The following is a 15,747-nucleotide window of genomic DNA, read 5'->3' as shown; positions in this document are numbered from 1 at the left end:
CGAGCTCACGTCCTTCATTCCCTCTTCCAGCCATTCTGATTACGTGCCCTTCTTGAATTGGAAACCCCATTTTGTCTTTTCCTGTTCTTCCCTCCTGGTTTTTTTGTCTGTAGCAATTTCACTTCCCTCCTTATGCTTGTTTGTGTTCGTCTTAACTTCCTTGATCAGGCCGCACATGTGGTGAAGACAGAGCCTCAATCTGATTTGATCCAGCCCAGAACTGAATGGCACATATAGGTCATAGACTCATTCAACGTAAGCTCAGCAGGTGAAGAACACTTACAGGTCTCTGGTTCGCAAGCATATCAAATTGCCAGAGAAAAATAAGGAATTAACACTGTGAGCATAGCTGAAAGGGTGGAATCCTAGAAGCTCCAGGATTCCCAAATCTTACCTGGGCAAGGATTCGGGGGAGCTAACCCTTGCTCCTGCCCAAATCCAGTATTTCTGTCTCCTGCTAGCTGCTGCCACCCCAGTTAAGAAATATCACATAGCTCTGTGTGGCAATAAGGCATGTGCTCAATGCTGGAGACCTAGGGATGAATAGAGGAGGACTTCTCTCTACCTTCCACCATGACCCTGAGGGTCAGCCACCGCTGGCCAATGAGGGAACACTAATTATAAAGCGGAAAGCACAGCTGGGCGCTGGTGGCTCACGCCTGTCATCCTAGCTATTTAAGGAGGCTGAGATCTGAGGATCGCGGTTCAAAGCCAGCCCGGGCAGGAATGTCCGTGAGACTCTGATCTCCAATGAACCACCAGAAAATAGGAAGTGGTGTTGTGGCTCAAAATGCTAGAGTGCTCGCCTTGAGCTGAAGAGCTGAGGGACAGCGCCCAGGCCCAGAGTTCAAGCCCCATGACCAACAGTAAAATAAAGTGGAAGGCGCTCAGGATACTCCTGTGCACAAGCCTGCACAAGAGGCTTAGACGCTAGCTTTGTCTTCAGTGGTCTAAACACTGGGCTCAGCATGGCTTTGATCTCATTCCTGCTCGCTGTGGGGGATCTGCCTCATCTATGCAGTTCTTTATTAAAGTCAGAATTTGGGAGCTGTGAAGTGGCAGAATTCTCAGCTCCCTTTCCACATGGTCAGAGTGTCCTGCTTTTAGCGTTCTTTCTACTGTGGGAATAGCTCACTTTTCTGTGACTTGTTGAGGAACCTGTATGTGTCAGCTTGTCTGCTTAACGTTCCTGACAGCATTTAGATCCTAACAACACTAAACCTTTTTGTTGAATTATTAGCCTAGATTTTCTATAGGGGAAAAAAAAAAAAAGCACCCTGGTGCCAAGGTTTCAATAGCCCAGTGTCTGTACTCTTGCTCACCTTTTCATTTCTTTTTGGTCATTAATAGATAGGTATATTAATGATGACTATTAGCCTAAGCTGAAGAATGGTGTTTATAATCACCAGTGACCTTGTGTCTCCCACAGGCACTCAATGATGCTAAGCGAGAGCTTCGCTTTCTCCTGGTTTATCTTCATGGAGATGACCACCAGGACTCGGATGAGTTCTGTCGGTAAGTCATGAGACATCATCTGACTTTCTCCTCATGGTTTGTAGTGACCAAGTTGTTCTTACGTTGTTTTCATCCCTTTCCACAGCAATACACTCTGTGCACCTGAAGTTATTTCACTAATAAACACTAGGATGCTCTTCTGGGCCTGTTCTACAAACAAACCTGAGGGATACAGGGGTATGTGTTTTTTTCTTTTGCCTCATTGACATGGTCAGGATGTTTTTGGTTGTTGTTGGTTTTTGGTTTTTGGTTTTGTTTTGTTTTGTTTTTTGTCGGTCTTGGAGCTTGAACTCTGGGCCTGGGCGCTGTCCCTCAGCTCTTCAGCTCAAGGTGAGCACTCTACCACTTGAGCCACAGCGCCACCTCTGGTTTTCTGAGTGATTTATTGGAGATAAGAGTTTCACTGAGTTTCCTGCCCTGGCTGGCTTTGAACCTGATCCTCAGATCTCAGCCTCCTAAGTGGCTAAGATTACAGGTGTGAGCCACTGACACCCGGCCCATCAGGATGTTTTTGGAAAGGTCTGGAAAGATATACTGCCACTTGCTATGTCAGTGTGCTAAACACAATGCCAGATGCTGTTTTTTACATCATTTAGTCTTGTCAGCAGGCCTTAGAAGTGAGGGTTGTGTTGCTTTTATTTATGATATAGAAAACAGACTCAAGGAGTTCAAGCCAGGATCACACAGTTCTTGGATTTTGGAGCAGGATCAGGTCTGATGGACTCTGAGGCCTGTGTGTTACATACAGAGAGCCATTGCCAGAAACAGGTTTATTTTTAAAGGCAGCTTGCTTTTAGTCTTTTTTTTTTTCTTCTTTTTTTGTCAGTCATGGGGCTTGAACTTGGACTAGGTGCTGTCCCTGAGCTCTTCAGCTCAAGGCCAGCACTCTACTATTTTGAGCCAAAGCGCCACTGCCACTTCTCTGCTGGTTAATTGGAGATAAGAGTCTTAGAACTTTCCTACCCGAGCTGACTTTGAAGTGCAATCCTCAGATTTCACACTCCTGAGTAGCTAGGATTACAGGTGTGAACCAATGCCTGGTTTGCCTTCAGTCTTTTTTTTTTTTTTTTGCCAGTCCTGGGGCTTGAACTCAGAGCCTGGGCGCTGTCCCTGAGCTGCTTTTGCTCAAGACTAGGACTCTACCACTTGAGTCACAGCACCACTTCCACCCTTTTCTGTTTATGTGGCACTGAGGAATTAAACCCAGAGCTTCATGCATTCTAGGCAAGCACTCTGCCGTTACGCCACATTTCCAGCCCTTGCCTTCAATCTTAATAAGCTTTTTTTCTTTGTCTGTCATGGGGCTTGAACTCAGGGCCTAGGCTCTGTCCCTGAGTACTTTTTGTACAAGGCTAGTGCTCTACCACTTTGAGCCACAGTGCCACTTCTGGTTTTCTGGTGGTTCATTGAAGATAGGAGCCTCATGGACTTTCTTGCCCAGGCTGACTTTGAACCATGATCCTCAGATCTCATCCTCCCGAGTTGCTAGGATGACAGGTGTGAGCCACCAGAGGGCCGGCCAATAACTAGATTCTTTATAGAGCCTTCTCTGCCATTAGGTAGAAGCATTATCTTTCGAGTTCTACAGGCTCTCCTAGCATCCTACCAGCCAGGAAAGCCTGGCCTATGGGTTTAGGAACACAAACTTTATCCAAAGTCTCCCCAAGAGAAAAGGAAGTAGAAAAGAAATGCACCTCCCTTTTTTCCCAAGTGGAATTAAAGTGCTTTTTTCTCCATGAAAGTCAGGGCTGATCCGTTTCATATCTGTCTTGCCCTTGATCTCTTGGGTGGTTTTGTCAGTCTCACAGGCTTTACGAGAAAATACCTATCCATTCCTGGCCATGATCATGCTGAAGGACCGGAGGATGACTGTGGTGGGTCGGCTAGAAGGCCTCATCCAACCCGATGACCTCATTAACCAGCTGATGTTTATTATGGATGCGAACCAGACATACCTGCTCTCAGAACGCCTGGAAAGGTACTAGGAAGGACCTTTCTGAAAGGAAAAGACTAGCTATATGTTTGGAAGGCCTCCACAAACCTAGGTTTTTGTTTTTATTTTTGTCTTGGACAACTTTAAGTGCCTTGCCCGTTTGGTGTCAGGACAATTGCATACTTAAGTTAGTCTGCATTAGATCATCCATTCTTAGAAATGCAAATCAATAAAGACAGGGCTCCATGTCTAAGAATGAGTATTCTATCAATTAAGATAGCTGACCATCATAGAAAGAACTTAAATATAAAAAATGTGCAATGTGCCAGGTACCGGTGGCTCAAACCTGTCATCCTAGCTACTCAGAAAGCTGAGATCTAAGGATTGAGGTTCAAAGCCAGCCCAGGCAGGAAAGTCCATGAGACTCTTAATCTCCAATAAACCACTAGAAAACCAGAAGTGGCGCTGTGGCTCAAGTGGTAGAGCACAAGCCTTGAGCTGAAGAGCTGAGGGACAGCGCCCAGGCCCAGAGTTCAAGCCCAGGACTAACCAAAAGAAAAAAGTTCAGTGGTAATAATGGCATCCTCCTGCCTCCATTACATGAATTGTGTACATTAATCTTAGAAAAGCTGAAAGGCACAGAAGGGAGCTGAGTGTGGTGGGGAACACCAGAATCCCAGTACTAGGGAAGCTAAGGCTGGAGGATTAGGAGTTTGAGGCTGGTCTGGGTCCCAGATGTAGGAGGTTTTATCCCAGCAGAGCAGGCCGGCAGTCAGTTGTGCAGCAGTGGACACAACTCATGGAAAGTCCGAGGGCCGATCTGTTTCATCTCCAGTCTGTCACTGTCTGCCTGGAGGTAGCTCAGATCCTACAGGTTGAGTGCTTGGTCCCCAAGACTGTCACCTATTCTCTGTGGATGCCAGTTACCCATTGTCTTACCTGAGTTTCTACATTGTAAATGAGGATTTCCCACATCCTCCATCTTTAATACTTGGTTTACATGGCTCAAAGAACTCAGCAATACACTTGCAGTTTATTTTAAAGGGCATCACACTGCTAAGAGCCAGTGGCCCACATCTGTAACCTAGCTATTTCAGAAGGTTTAGATATGAGGATTGTGGTTTCAGGCCTACCTAGGAAGACAAATCTGAGAAACCGATCTCTATATAACCAGCAAAAAGCTGGGAGCAGAGCTGTGGTTCAAGTGGTATAGCGCCAGCCTTGAGCAGAAAAGCTAAGGGACAGTGAGTGTGTGCCCAGGACCTGAGTTCAAGCCCCAATACTAGCACAATTTTTTTTTTTTAAAGCAATTCATTATATGAACTGGAGGCATGGCTTACGTGGTAGAGTGTTAACTGGGAGCAGGCAAGCTGGGAAAGAGTACAGTCCTGAATTCAAGCCCTAAAACCAGTCCAAATTTTTTTTTTCTTTTAAAAGAAAGAAAACTGCAAAGGCAAAAGCTATGAATATAAATAGGATTTTTTTTTTTTTTTTGAGTCGGGGCTTGAACTCGGGGCCTGGGCATCATCCATGTGCTCTTCAGCTCAAGGCCAGTGCTCTACCACTTGAGCCACGGCACCATTTCCAGTTTTCTGGTGGTTAATTGGAGATGAAAATCTCACAGATTTTCCTACCCAGGCTGGTTTTGAAGCACAAACCTCAGCTTCCTGAGTAGCTAGGATTACAGACGTGAGCCACCAGTGCCTGACTACAATAGGATTTTAGCCATGCCAGAAGTAGAACAGGGGTGTCTAGGGCTCACCCTGCATGCACAGGGCTCTGTTATGCTCCTCAGCAGCACAAAAAGAAAAGTGCATACTTAAGGAACTTTCTGGAGTGAGAGAAATGTTCTATCTTGATTGGAGGGGTGATTTCCAGGGTCACATTTATTAAAATTCATTGAATAGTGTATTTAAGATCTGTGCCTTGCAGACATTTTGAAGAAATATTTATCTGGGGGCTGGGAAGGTGGCTCAGTGGTAGAGCGCTTGCCTTGCATGCATGAGGCCCTGGGTTCCATTCCCCAGCACCACATAAGCAAAAAGAAAAAAAGCCGGAAGTGGCACTGTGGCTCAAGTGGTAGAGCGCTCGCCTTGAGCTGAAGAGCTGAGGGACAGCGCCCAGGCCTAGGGTTCAGGCCCCACAACTGGACTAAAAAAAAAAAAAGAAATATTTATCTGTTCAGTCTTCGGATGGTCCATGCAAAGAGAACATAAAACTTGGGCTGGAGCTGTGGCTTGATGTTGTAGTGCCTGCTGGGTAAGCTCAAGACTCTGGATCTCAAAGAGTAAGAGAGAGAACATAAGATTTCACTGGAGAAAAAAACATGTTATACACCAAAATGTTATGGTACCTTAGCTTTATCTATTATTTTGTTGTTGTTGTTGTACTGGTCTTGGGGCTTGAACTCAGGGCCTGGGCGCTGTCCCTGAACTGCTTCTGCTCAAGGCAAGTGCTCTGCCACTTTGAGGCACAGCACCACTTCCGGTTTTCTGGTGGTTCATTGGAGATAAGAGTCTCACATAGCTTCTTGCCTGGGCCGGCTTAGAACTGTGATCCTCAAATCTCAGCCTCCTGAGTAGCTAGGATTCTAAGTGTGAGCCGGGTGCCAGTGACTTAACGCCTGTCATCCTAGCTACTTAGGAGGCTGAGATCTGAGGATTGAGGTTCAAAGCCAGCTCAGAAAAGAAAGTCCATGAGACTCTTATCTCCAGTTAACCATCAGAAAACCGGAAGTGGCGCTGTGGTAGAGCGCTAGCCTTAAGCTGAAGAGCTGAGGGACAGTGCCCAGGCCCAGAGTTCAGGCCCCAGGACGCTGGGCTCCCACGTTCGTTTTGATGCTTTTGATCTGCCCGCAGGGAAGAAAGGAACCAGACCCAGGTGCTGAGGCAGCAGCAGGACGAGGCCTACCTGGCCTCTCTCAGGGCTGACCAGGAGAAAGAAAGGAAGAAGCGAGAGGAGCGGGAGCGGAAGAGGCGGAAGGAGGAGGAGGTGCAGCAGCAGAAGCTGGCGGAGGAGAGGCGGCGGCAGGTGATAGGGGGGGCCTTGCGCCCCTGAGTCACGACTCCTGACCTGGAGCCTGTGTGGGAAGGGACTGTGGGCAGCTTCTGCTTTTCCTGCCTTGTGCATTCTTGGTATTAGCTGATACTGAGCTGGCCTGGTCTTCCCTTTGTGATCTCCCCGCATTGGAGCCCTGGCCTCATCTTTGTGTTGTGTCTCCACAGAATCTACAGGAGGAAAAGGAAAGGAAGTTGGAGTGTCTGCCTCCTGAGCCCTCCCCTGACGACCCTGAAAGCGTCAAGATCATCTTCAAATTACCCAATGATTCTCGAGTAGAGAGACGATTCCACTTTTCACAGTCTCTAACAGTAAGGATCGCATGGGGTGCACGTGCTTGTGGGAGCATCTGGGCTGGAGGTGTGGCAGCTTGTCAGACTCCACAGTGTTGAACAGGAGGCATCCCAGAGAGATGGGGTCAGATGTCGGGGGACCCCAGGAAGGATGCCATGAGGTGCCACGGGTTCCTTCAGGCCGGGCTGTCACATCAAAGCCAGTTTTTTGTTTGTTTTGTTTTGTGCCCTGACTGGGGCTTGAACTCAGGGCCTGGGTACTGTCCCTTAGCTATTTTGCTCTACCACTTGAACAACAGTCCACATCCCACTTTTTGGTGGTTAGTTGGAGATAAGAGCCTGCCCAGGCTGGCTTTGAACCATGATCCTCAGATCTCAGCCTCCTGAGTACTAGGATGACAGGCGTGAGCCACCAGTGCCTGGTGTTTTCACAGTTTTCTTCTATCATAACGTTTGAATCCTGCTAAAAAAAACACATACCTTACAAAGAAGTTCCCCAAGAGCGTTGTGCTTCCGAGCCCCTTGATCTGCAGAGAGAGCACAAAGTGATGTCGAACAGAAGAGCAGATGCGGTGAGACTATTGTTCTCTCCTCTGCCCATGTTGCACAGAAGAAACCCCATTTCCTGAGGGTCCCTCGTGCATTTGAACGCACACAACAGTGCTTGTCATTCACATAGCAATAGACTCAGACTCTTACAGAAAGAAGACCAGTTTCTCATTCGTTCAGCCTAGATGGAGATCTTCCTGCTTTATGCATCTCCATATTGCTGGAATTTCAGGTACATATTACCATATAGCTGCCATTACTACAAGTCAGCTGCCATTACTGGCTTATTTGCTGAGACAGGGAATCTCACTTTTAGCCTTGGGCTGGCCTTGAACCAAGAGCTCCCTCATTTCTCTGCCTCCTGAGTAGCTGGTATTACAGGCATGAGTCATTGTACCCAGCTCTGATACAGCTTGATAAATTTCTTATTTATTTAGTTGTTTATTTCTGTCAGTCCTGGGACTTGAACTCTGGGCTTGGGTGCTGTCCCTCAGCTCTTCAGCTCAAGGCTAGTGCTCTGCTATTTGAGCCACAGCGCCACTTCTGGCTTTTTCTGTATATGTGGTACTGAGGAATCGAACCTAGGGCTTCATGTATGCTAGGCAAGCGCTCTACCACTGAGCCACCTTCCCAGCCCCAGTTCAGTCTGCTCTTTGTTTTTTTTTTTTAACTATGCCATTTTACCCCCTCAAGAGCTGATCTCATCTGCAGCTTCCTCCCTTGTTGAGGTGATGCTTAAAAGACTGAGCTCATGGGAAGATGACACAGGCTAGAGTATGCAAATGCTAAAATCCACTTTGTCATTTTTTTCCTGGTTGTTCAAGACCAGGCCAGCACTGTGCTTGCTTTTTTTTTTTTTTTTTTAAGGTCATGGGGCTTGAACTCTAGGCCTCCGTGCTCCCTCTGATCTTCCCCCCTCCCCACCCCAGGCTAGGGCTCTACCACTTTGAGCCACAGTACCTCTTCTAGTTTGGGGGTGGTTTATTGGTGATAAGAATCTCATGGCCTTTCCTGCTCAGGCTGACTTTGAACTGCAGAACTCAGCCTCCTGAGTAGTAGCCAGGATGATTTCCTCTCTCAGCCTGACAGTCATCATAGGGATTTTGTTTGGTTTTAAAGAATTCATGGTTATAATCCTAGCTACTTAGCATTAGCTAGTTTATTGTCAGCTAGCCAGGCAAAAGGAGAAGGTAGATGTGTGCCTCACATGGCAAAGCATCTGCCCTGAGCAAAAAAAGCAGAGAGAGAGAGTGAAAGGCCCTGTGAATTCAAGCCCCAGTACACCCCCCAAAAAAACAAAAAAACAAAAACCACACAAAAGACAACTGGCCCATTTTGAATGGAGTGGAAATCACAAAAGCCTGCAGCCCTCCGTATCATGAGCTCACATCCACAGATCAGAAATACTGGGAAAACATTAGCATCAGGATTTCTCATTATTCCCTAAATACTGCAGTGCAGGTGTTTTAAGTATGAGACAAAATGGAAACCTGGTTTAAAGGATGCAGGTGTGTGCTCTGCCACTTGAGACCAGGGACTTGTGCATCTATGGATCTGTGGATCTCCAGAGGTGTTTCTGGAACCAACTGCATGGATGCTGTGGGAATGACTGTGTTTACTGTATTGTGGAAATAACTTAGTGCTTACATTTGCTGACTTCAGTGTTAAGTAGAAAGCAGCCCTGGTTGTACGTCATACCCATGAGTGTTTAGGAGGTATGGAACTCAGAATGGCTGCTTACCTACATCTGGTCTAAGAAAAAGCTTCAATGCCCTGCACTTCCAGCTCTTCTGGAAGTTTGTGATTATTTCTTTTTGTCGTTTATGGTGGTGGTCGTGAGGCTTGAACTTTGGGCCTGGGCGCTAGCCTCAGCTCTTCAGCTCAAGGTGAGTGCTCTACCACTTGAGCCACAGTACCACTTCTGGTTTCCTAGTGGTTCATTGGAGATAAGAGTGCCATGGACTTTCCTGCCCTTGGCTCGCTTTGAACTGCGGTCCTCAGATCTCAGCCTCCCGAGTAGCTAGGATTGCAGGCGTGAGCCACTGGCACCCGACCTTTGTGATTATTTCTGTGTGAAAACATTTATCCAGGTGCTAGGAGCTCACCTGTCATCCTAGCTACTTATTCATGAGGCTGAGATCTGAGGATCATGTGATTTGAAGCCAGCCTGGGCAGGAAAGTCTGTGAGACTCTTATTGCCAATTAACCAGCAAAAAGCCAGAAGTGGAGCTGTGGCTCAAGTGGTAGAGCGCTAGCTAGCCTTGAGCACAAAAGTTCAGGGACGGTGCCCAGTTCAACTACCAAGACTGATTACCCTCCACCCCCCCAAAAAAAGCACATTATCAGAGTTGGTGTCGCGGCGGGCTTGTGATTCCTTTAAGCATTCCAGTAGGGCTTGCGTCTTCTCCACGTCCGCCGTCCTGGGGTGCACAGCCCTCTCACTGCCATTCTCTTTTCTCCACGCGACCTCCGCAGGTGATCCACGACTTCTTGTTCTCCTTGAAGGAAAGCCCAGAGAAGTTTCAGATTGAAGCCAACTTTCCCAGGCGGGTACTGCCGTGCGTCCCTTCGGAGGAGCTGCCCAACCCGCCCACGCTGCAGGAGGCGGGACTCAGCCACACAGAAGTTCTCTTTGTTCAGGACCTAACAGACGAATGACATTTGTCATCCTCCTCCCACCCCCTGCCCTGCCCCCTAAAGGAAATGGAAAGAGAGAGAGAGAAATTCCTATTATTATTATAATACAATATTTTTTTTAAAAGACTGCTGCATCCTAAGGAAGGATGAGAAACCATGCCACCTGCGAGTCATCGTGTGCGTGTGTGCGTGTGCGCGTGTGCGCGTGTGTGTATGTGTGTGGTTAGCCATGAACGCACCCTCGCTCGGCAAAGCTCGCTTCACCCTTCCAACGGCCTCTGCACCACGCAGCCTCCAGCCAGCGGACGCCCGTCCAGCCACCGGTGTCCCACTGGGGAAGGGGACATTCCCACTTGTTCTCATTCATTCTTGCTTTTATGGAGAATAAACGTGAAAGCGTCCAGCCAACAGCTCCATCTCCTGAAGACTACTTCCTTCTCCCGAGAAGCCTCGGGAGGAGCGGGGGGAGCAGAGACACGTTCCTTGAACTGCCTAGTTTCTGGATCACTTTTCCTTGTTTCTGTTGCTTTCTGATGACCAAAGGAATGAGGCTGTCATGGATGTATTTTTTTTTCTTCTTCTTCTTTATTTGATAAAGAGCCAATTCTTAAAAGCCGTGAGTTCGTGCCCTGGGCTCCTTAGCCCACAGTAGCATAATAAAGGTGCCTGGGCTGCTTTGTGCTTCTTTCGGCCATTGTCCCTCTCCTGCCCCCTCAACTGAGGGCGTTGGTTTTGGTCCAACCTGCTGTCCTTTCTTCCCACCTGTGCACCCCACTAAAACCTGAAGGGGTCTGAAGCAAAGGATGGCAGTTGTTCATTCCTCTTTCAGCTGCTTCAGCGTTCCCGAATTGCCAAGCCTAGTTAGTGCCTTTCCACAGACAGGGCCTGTGGTGGAGCCTCCGTGGGAGGCCCTAGTGTTTTTAAGGCATAGAGGGAACCCCCAGGCCCCGGGCAGTACGTGCAGGCTAGGCACACAAGTAGCAGATGCTGTTGAGTTCCTGCAAGTGGGAACATAGCCACAGTGCACTGGTAACGTATTTCCAAGTGTTGGTGGCCGATCTGCAAGGCTCAGAACTATAGCACGCTGTACAAGCAGGAAGGTCAGGTCAGGGTAAAGCGTGACTTATCTATCCTCCTCCAAAGCTCCTTGGCTTGGTGCAAACCTAAGGACCTCTCTGCGAAGTAGTAATATTAGGCATAAGGCTTTGTGCAGCCCTCTGTTGGAGTAAGGGCCACGGGGCTGAAGGGAGGCCTGTGGATTTTCCAGTGCCCTTGAACACCAGATCTGCTGCTATCCCAGCAAGCTTTGGAGAGGCGAACCTTGTTCTCCACTCAACCCAGGCAAAATTGGCTTCACCAACCAGCTGCAAGGAGTGTTTGATCCCTCCTGGGGCCTCCCTTCCTGTCCCAAGTCCCAGCTCTACCCGGGAGGGAGCTGGGGACCTGCGTTAGACAGGGTGTACTAGTGTCCCACTCCCAGGAAATGGTAGGATTTCTTCTCTGATAGCACGGTCTCTTCCAGTAACATGCCCTTCTAGTTAATGCCTCTTCCAGTAACTAACCGTTGGACAGAGGATGTGAGATGCGACAAGGTTAAGACCAGGTCCCTCAGGAAAGGTAACTCCTGAGCCCCCTGCCCATTTCCTGGAGGGACCTCTCTGGCCCCTTTGAAACAGTTATTTCTGCTTTCCTTCAACTCCATCCATGCCTGCTCCTTGCTAGCTTAGTGCCACCTCCAGGGTGCCAGTTCCCCCCCCTCACAGGTGACACGGGGCTGCATGCGTGTCACCATGCAAGTCCCATCTATGTGTCTCCTAAGGACCTCCAAGAGCTGCAAGGGAGAAACAGAAGCCGCATCTGCCAGGCTGTGCTGCTGTCTGCAAGTCACACCTGGAACAGTCCAGCTGTGCATTCCAAAAGGCACAGTGAGTGGAGCCATTTCAACTTCCGATCCGCACGCCCAAGATTGACATAGATTCAACTGCAGCGCTGTGGGAGAACCACCATGCTGACACCCAAGATGGAGGTCAGCTGAACAACTGTGCACTCTTCCTCAGCACGGCCCTTCTGGTCTTTTCCTCCTCCATCTGTAGGACTTCCTGCAACAAGTATTTCTCCTCACTTACCTCTACCGTGAGATTGGGGACAGACGGCAGAGGAGAATGAGTATCTGCCTCTCAAAAAGTAACTAAGAACCTAGGATCGTTTAACTGAGCAGTTATGATGACCCTTACTCATGGTGCCAAGGCTGAGGGGGAAAAGAGTCTCGGAAGATGAGCAGTTGGATGCAGATCATTTGCCTGGTGCTTGAACAAAAAGCTCCACTTATACCTGCTTCTGTACGATGGCGGAGGGGCGCAGCATCGGGAAGTTCACGCACTGCACCCCAATAGTTACAGGATGATCACTTCCGGGTGTGGGGAAACAAACCTAGTGTAAATTCTTTTTTTCATAAAGGTTTACATTGTATTGTAGGTGAACATTAAATGTTTTATAACGAACAAAACCGCCACCATGTGGGTGTTTCTGTCTAGAACGGGGACTGCAGGAAGGAGTCCAGGCAAGACATGGTTGCTTGGAAGGAGCCGAGTTCACGCAGGACCCACACCAGCTGTCACGTGTCACCAGAGGTGAGTTCTTGCATGCCGATGAGGCTAATGCCGTCTGCCCCAGGATCTACTTGGGACACTTAAAAGTAGCCACGTCACCAATGTCTGTTCCCTTCCACCCCCCCACGATGGAAGAGTTTGTCATCTGGAGATCGAATTTAACATGTTCGGGGCTCCTGCAACTCCCTGCCCCGACCTCCCCCTAAACTACCCATTTCTGGCGTGGTAGGCAGTACTGGCTCAAACCTGTCACCCTAGCTTACTCAGGAGGCTGAGATCTGAGGATCATGGCTCCAGACCAGCCTTAGCAAGAAAGCCCATGACACTTTAGCATCTCCAATTAACCACCAAAAAGCCCGAAGTGGAGCTGTGGCTTGAACAGTAGGGCACCAGCCTTGAGCCAGAAAGCTAAGGGGCAGTGCCCTGGCCCTGGGTTCAAGCACCAGTACTGGCAACCCCCCAAAAATATATACATAGCTATTGGGTTCTTTGGGGAAAATGTGATTTTCTCTGGGTATGATGGCATTTTAGACCTCATTAGGACAGACCCAAGTCCCAGATGCTAAAATAACCTACCTGTATGTATGCTGGGAATCGAACCCAGGGCCTGGCATCAGAGGAAAGCGCTCTACCTCTGAACCAGAGCCCAACCCTCTACTCAGAACCCCACGAGCCACGACCATTATTTCCCCCAAATGAGAGGAATCCTTTAATGTGCCAACAGTCTAGCTGAAGTGGCCACAAGATACATGACCTGACACCGCCTCCCCCTCCCCAAAGGAACCATGGGACTTTGCCAAGAAACCAAACCCCCAACAGTTCCATAGCAGAGAAACACATTATTCTGTCCCTCATACCTCCCTGTCTGAGCCCCAAGTTCCACTCAAAGAAAGGCTCAACCAAAAGCAGCTTGGACAGCACTTGGTATACATCATACATTTATTAGTGAATATTCCCTCTGAAATCAGCAACAATATTAAAAAAAATAATGATTGCACTACTTGGTCAAGCAGAACTAGCAACTTTCATTTTAAAAAAAGTACAAATCTGTTAAAAATTTCAATCAGTATACACATATATATAATACAACAGACTAGTTAGTTAAATGCTACAAACCAATGTGAACCGCTGAAATGGAGGAAAAAAACCACACATTGAAGCTTTAAGAACCATTTTTTTCTCTATATATTAGCATTTTTTTTCTCAAATACATACATGGGGAAAAATGAGGTAACTGTAAAATGTGCAAGGAACAGGGCCCCCCGAAATTACATATATTCAATCTATATGTAATTATATATATAGAAAACCTTTCTAACACGGAACCCAGGCGCTGGGGCCCAGCCAGGGCTGGGGAGAGAGCGGGTCCCCGCCCGGTCATGCCTCGGCCAGAGGTTGATAAATCGTAAACAATGACAAGCCCCCCACCACGGGAAATCATTGGTCACATGGCATCTAGTATATAGCAAGGTCGCAAATCACAAACATCCTAAATAATTGCTTCATAAATCATTTTTTTGTTGCTTTTTTTTTTTTTTTTAATGATTTTGTTGTTGTTAAATGCTGTGTTTCCCCAACCCCTCCCCGCTAGCTGCTAGTTGAAATCCCATGTCTGCAAGCGGATATACAGTCCATGAGCCATTTTCCACCTGCCCGCCCTCCCCCACCCCACCCCAAACCCCCTTGGCCCCCCCCCCAGGAAGCATGAAGGATTTGAAAACCTTGTTGTTGTTGTTGGGGTGGAGGGGGGGAAGGGGGGGGGGATCAGAGAAGATGGGTCTCTGTGTAAAACACGTGGGTTTTCAACACTGCTATAAATATAGAAACGTCACCTGGAGTTATATACAGTAAGACTTTGGGTTCTCCGTGGGATAGGCCCAGACTGCCGGGGCCCTGTGGCAGGCAGGGGTGCTGCGGGCAGAACGAGGGTGCTTGGAGCAACCCTGAGGCAGCAGGAGCCCGGGAGGCTGCCTGCTAGGATGTGCCAGCCCCACACGCGGTTCGTTCATCAGGGCAGCAACCCCTGGGGGGGGGGGGGGAGGGATGGGGGGGAGGGAGGGGGAGGGGGGAGAGCAGAGAGAGTAGGCTACAAGTCCAGGCTTTCCCTGGTCCCTGTCTCCTGGGATTCCTTGGGGGGGGAGGGGGGAAGGGGACAAAGTTGGGGGTGGGGGAGACTCACCCAGGCAGGTGGAAGATTGGGCCTGGCTGGGGGGGGGGGGGGAGAGGGAGAAATGCCCTGAAAAGCGTAGGGTCCCGATAGGCTCTAGGGACGTGTGCAGTACAGTGCGTGGCAGTTATCAGCTGAGCACAGCTCCCCAGCCCCCCAGCCCTCCCCCCCACCCCCCACCCCAGCGCCAGCCCCGCCCAGTGCAGCCCCGCCCCCCCCCACCTGCACACAAGCCTGCAGGCCAGACAGCACCACCCACACTGGGGCTCTGTCCCCCGCACCCCCCTTCTCTGGGCACCCCCCCCCCCCCCGGTCCTGGTTGGTCCCTGTATCTCACTAAACTTTAAAAAAAAAAAAAAAGAATTCCACCCCTCAAAAGAAGGCTTAAATATCCAACACCTCCAAACTCTACACGCAAGTTTTGGGGCTACAGGAAGAAAAAAAAAAAAAGTAGAAACGGCCAAAAAAAAAAAAAAAACCCACAAAAAAAAATCTCTCCAGAGGGGGGATCATCAGGCCAGGTCCAAACCCTGTGTGTCACCTTGGAGAAGCCGGGTCACCAGGAACACAGCCCTTGGTGGCGGTGGCTGGGGGGTGGGGGGATGGGGCTGTGCCCCAGCACAGATCCGCTTAAGGAACTAGACCACCACAGCCAAGCTGTCTGGGGGTGCAGCCAGGCAGGGACTCAGGAAGTGGCCGGTGGCCATCATCTGTCCTACACACCTGGCAAGGCCCCCTGGGTGGTGGGCACAGCGTTTCAGTGTAGAGTGACCCAGGATGGTGACCCCTTTGCCCATGGCTTGGGGGAGAGGGGGACGCGCCAAAGATTCCCACCGGGCACACTGGAGGAGGGGGTGGCGAGGGGAGACCTGCAGGTTCTCCAGTGCCAGCAGGGAGTCAGGAGGGAGGCTGGGGTGAGGGGGTAACACCCAGACAGCTCCATGGCGGGCGGGCGGGCAGACAGGCAGGCAGAGGGGGAAAGGAGTC

General features: G+C 49.3%; 1 protein-coding gene across 2 annotated transcripts in view; it reads left to right on the top strand.

Moving 5' to 3' along the window:
- Faf2 (Fas associated factor family member 2) overlaps positions 1-10,669 on the top strand; it is a 45,335-nt gene extending 34,666 nt beyond the window's left edge. For both annotated transcript variants that reach the window (XM_070036516.1, XM_070036517.1), the window contains exons 6-11: positions 1,430-1,515; positions 1,601-1,692; positions 3,316-3,493; positions 6,307-6,478; positions 6,673-6,816; positions 9,823-10,669. In XM_070036516.1, the coding sequence (XP_069892617.1) occupies positions 1,430-1,515; positions 1,601-1,692; positions 3,316-3,493; positions 6,307-6,478; positions 6,673-6,816; positions 9,823-10,005 (855 nt within the window). In that variant the 3' untranslated portion in view covers positions 10,006-10,669. The remainder of the gene's footprint in view (positions 1-1,429; positions 1,516-1,600; positions 1,693-3,315; positions 3,494-6,306; positions 6,479-6,672; positions 6,817-9,822) is intronic.
- Positions 10,670-15,747: the final 5,078 nt, after the last annotated feature.

Source organism: Dipodomys merriami, unplaced genomic scaffold (genome assembly GCF_024711535.1).
Source record: "Dipodomys merriami isolate MVZ:Mamm:240054 unplaced genomic scaffold, mDipMer1.0.p SCAF_271, whole genome shotgun sequence".
Lineage (NCBI taxonomy): Eukaryota > Metazoa > Chordata > Mammalia > Rodentia > Heteromyidae > Dipodomys > Dipodomys merriami.
Note: the sequence above shows the minus strand (reverse complement) of the source record. Positions and strands in the feature narration are given on the sequence as shown.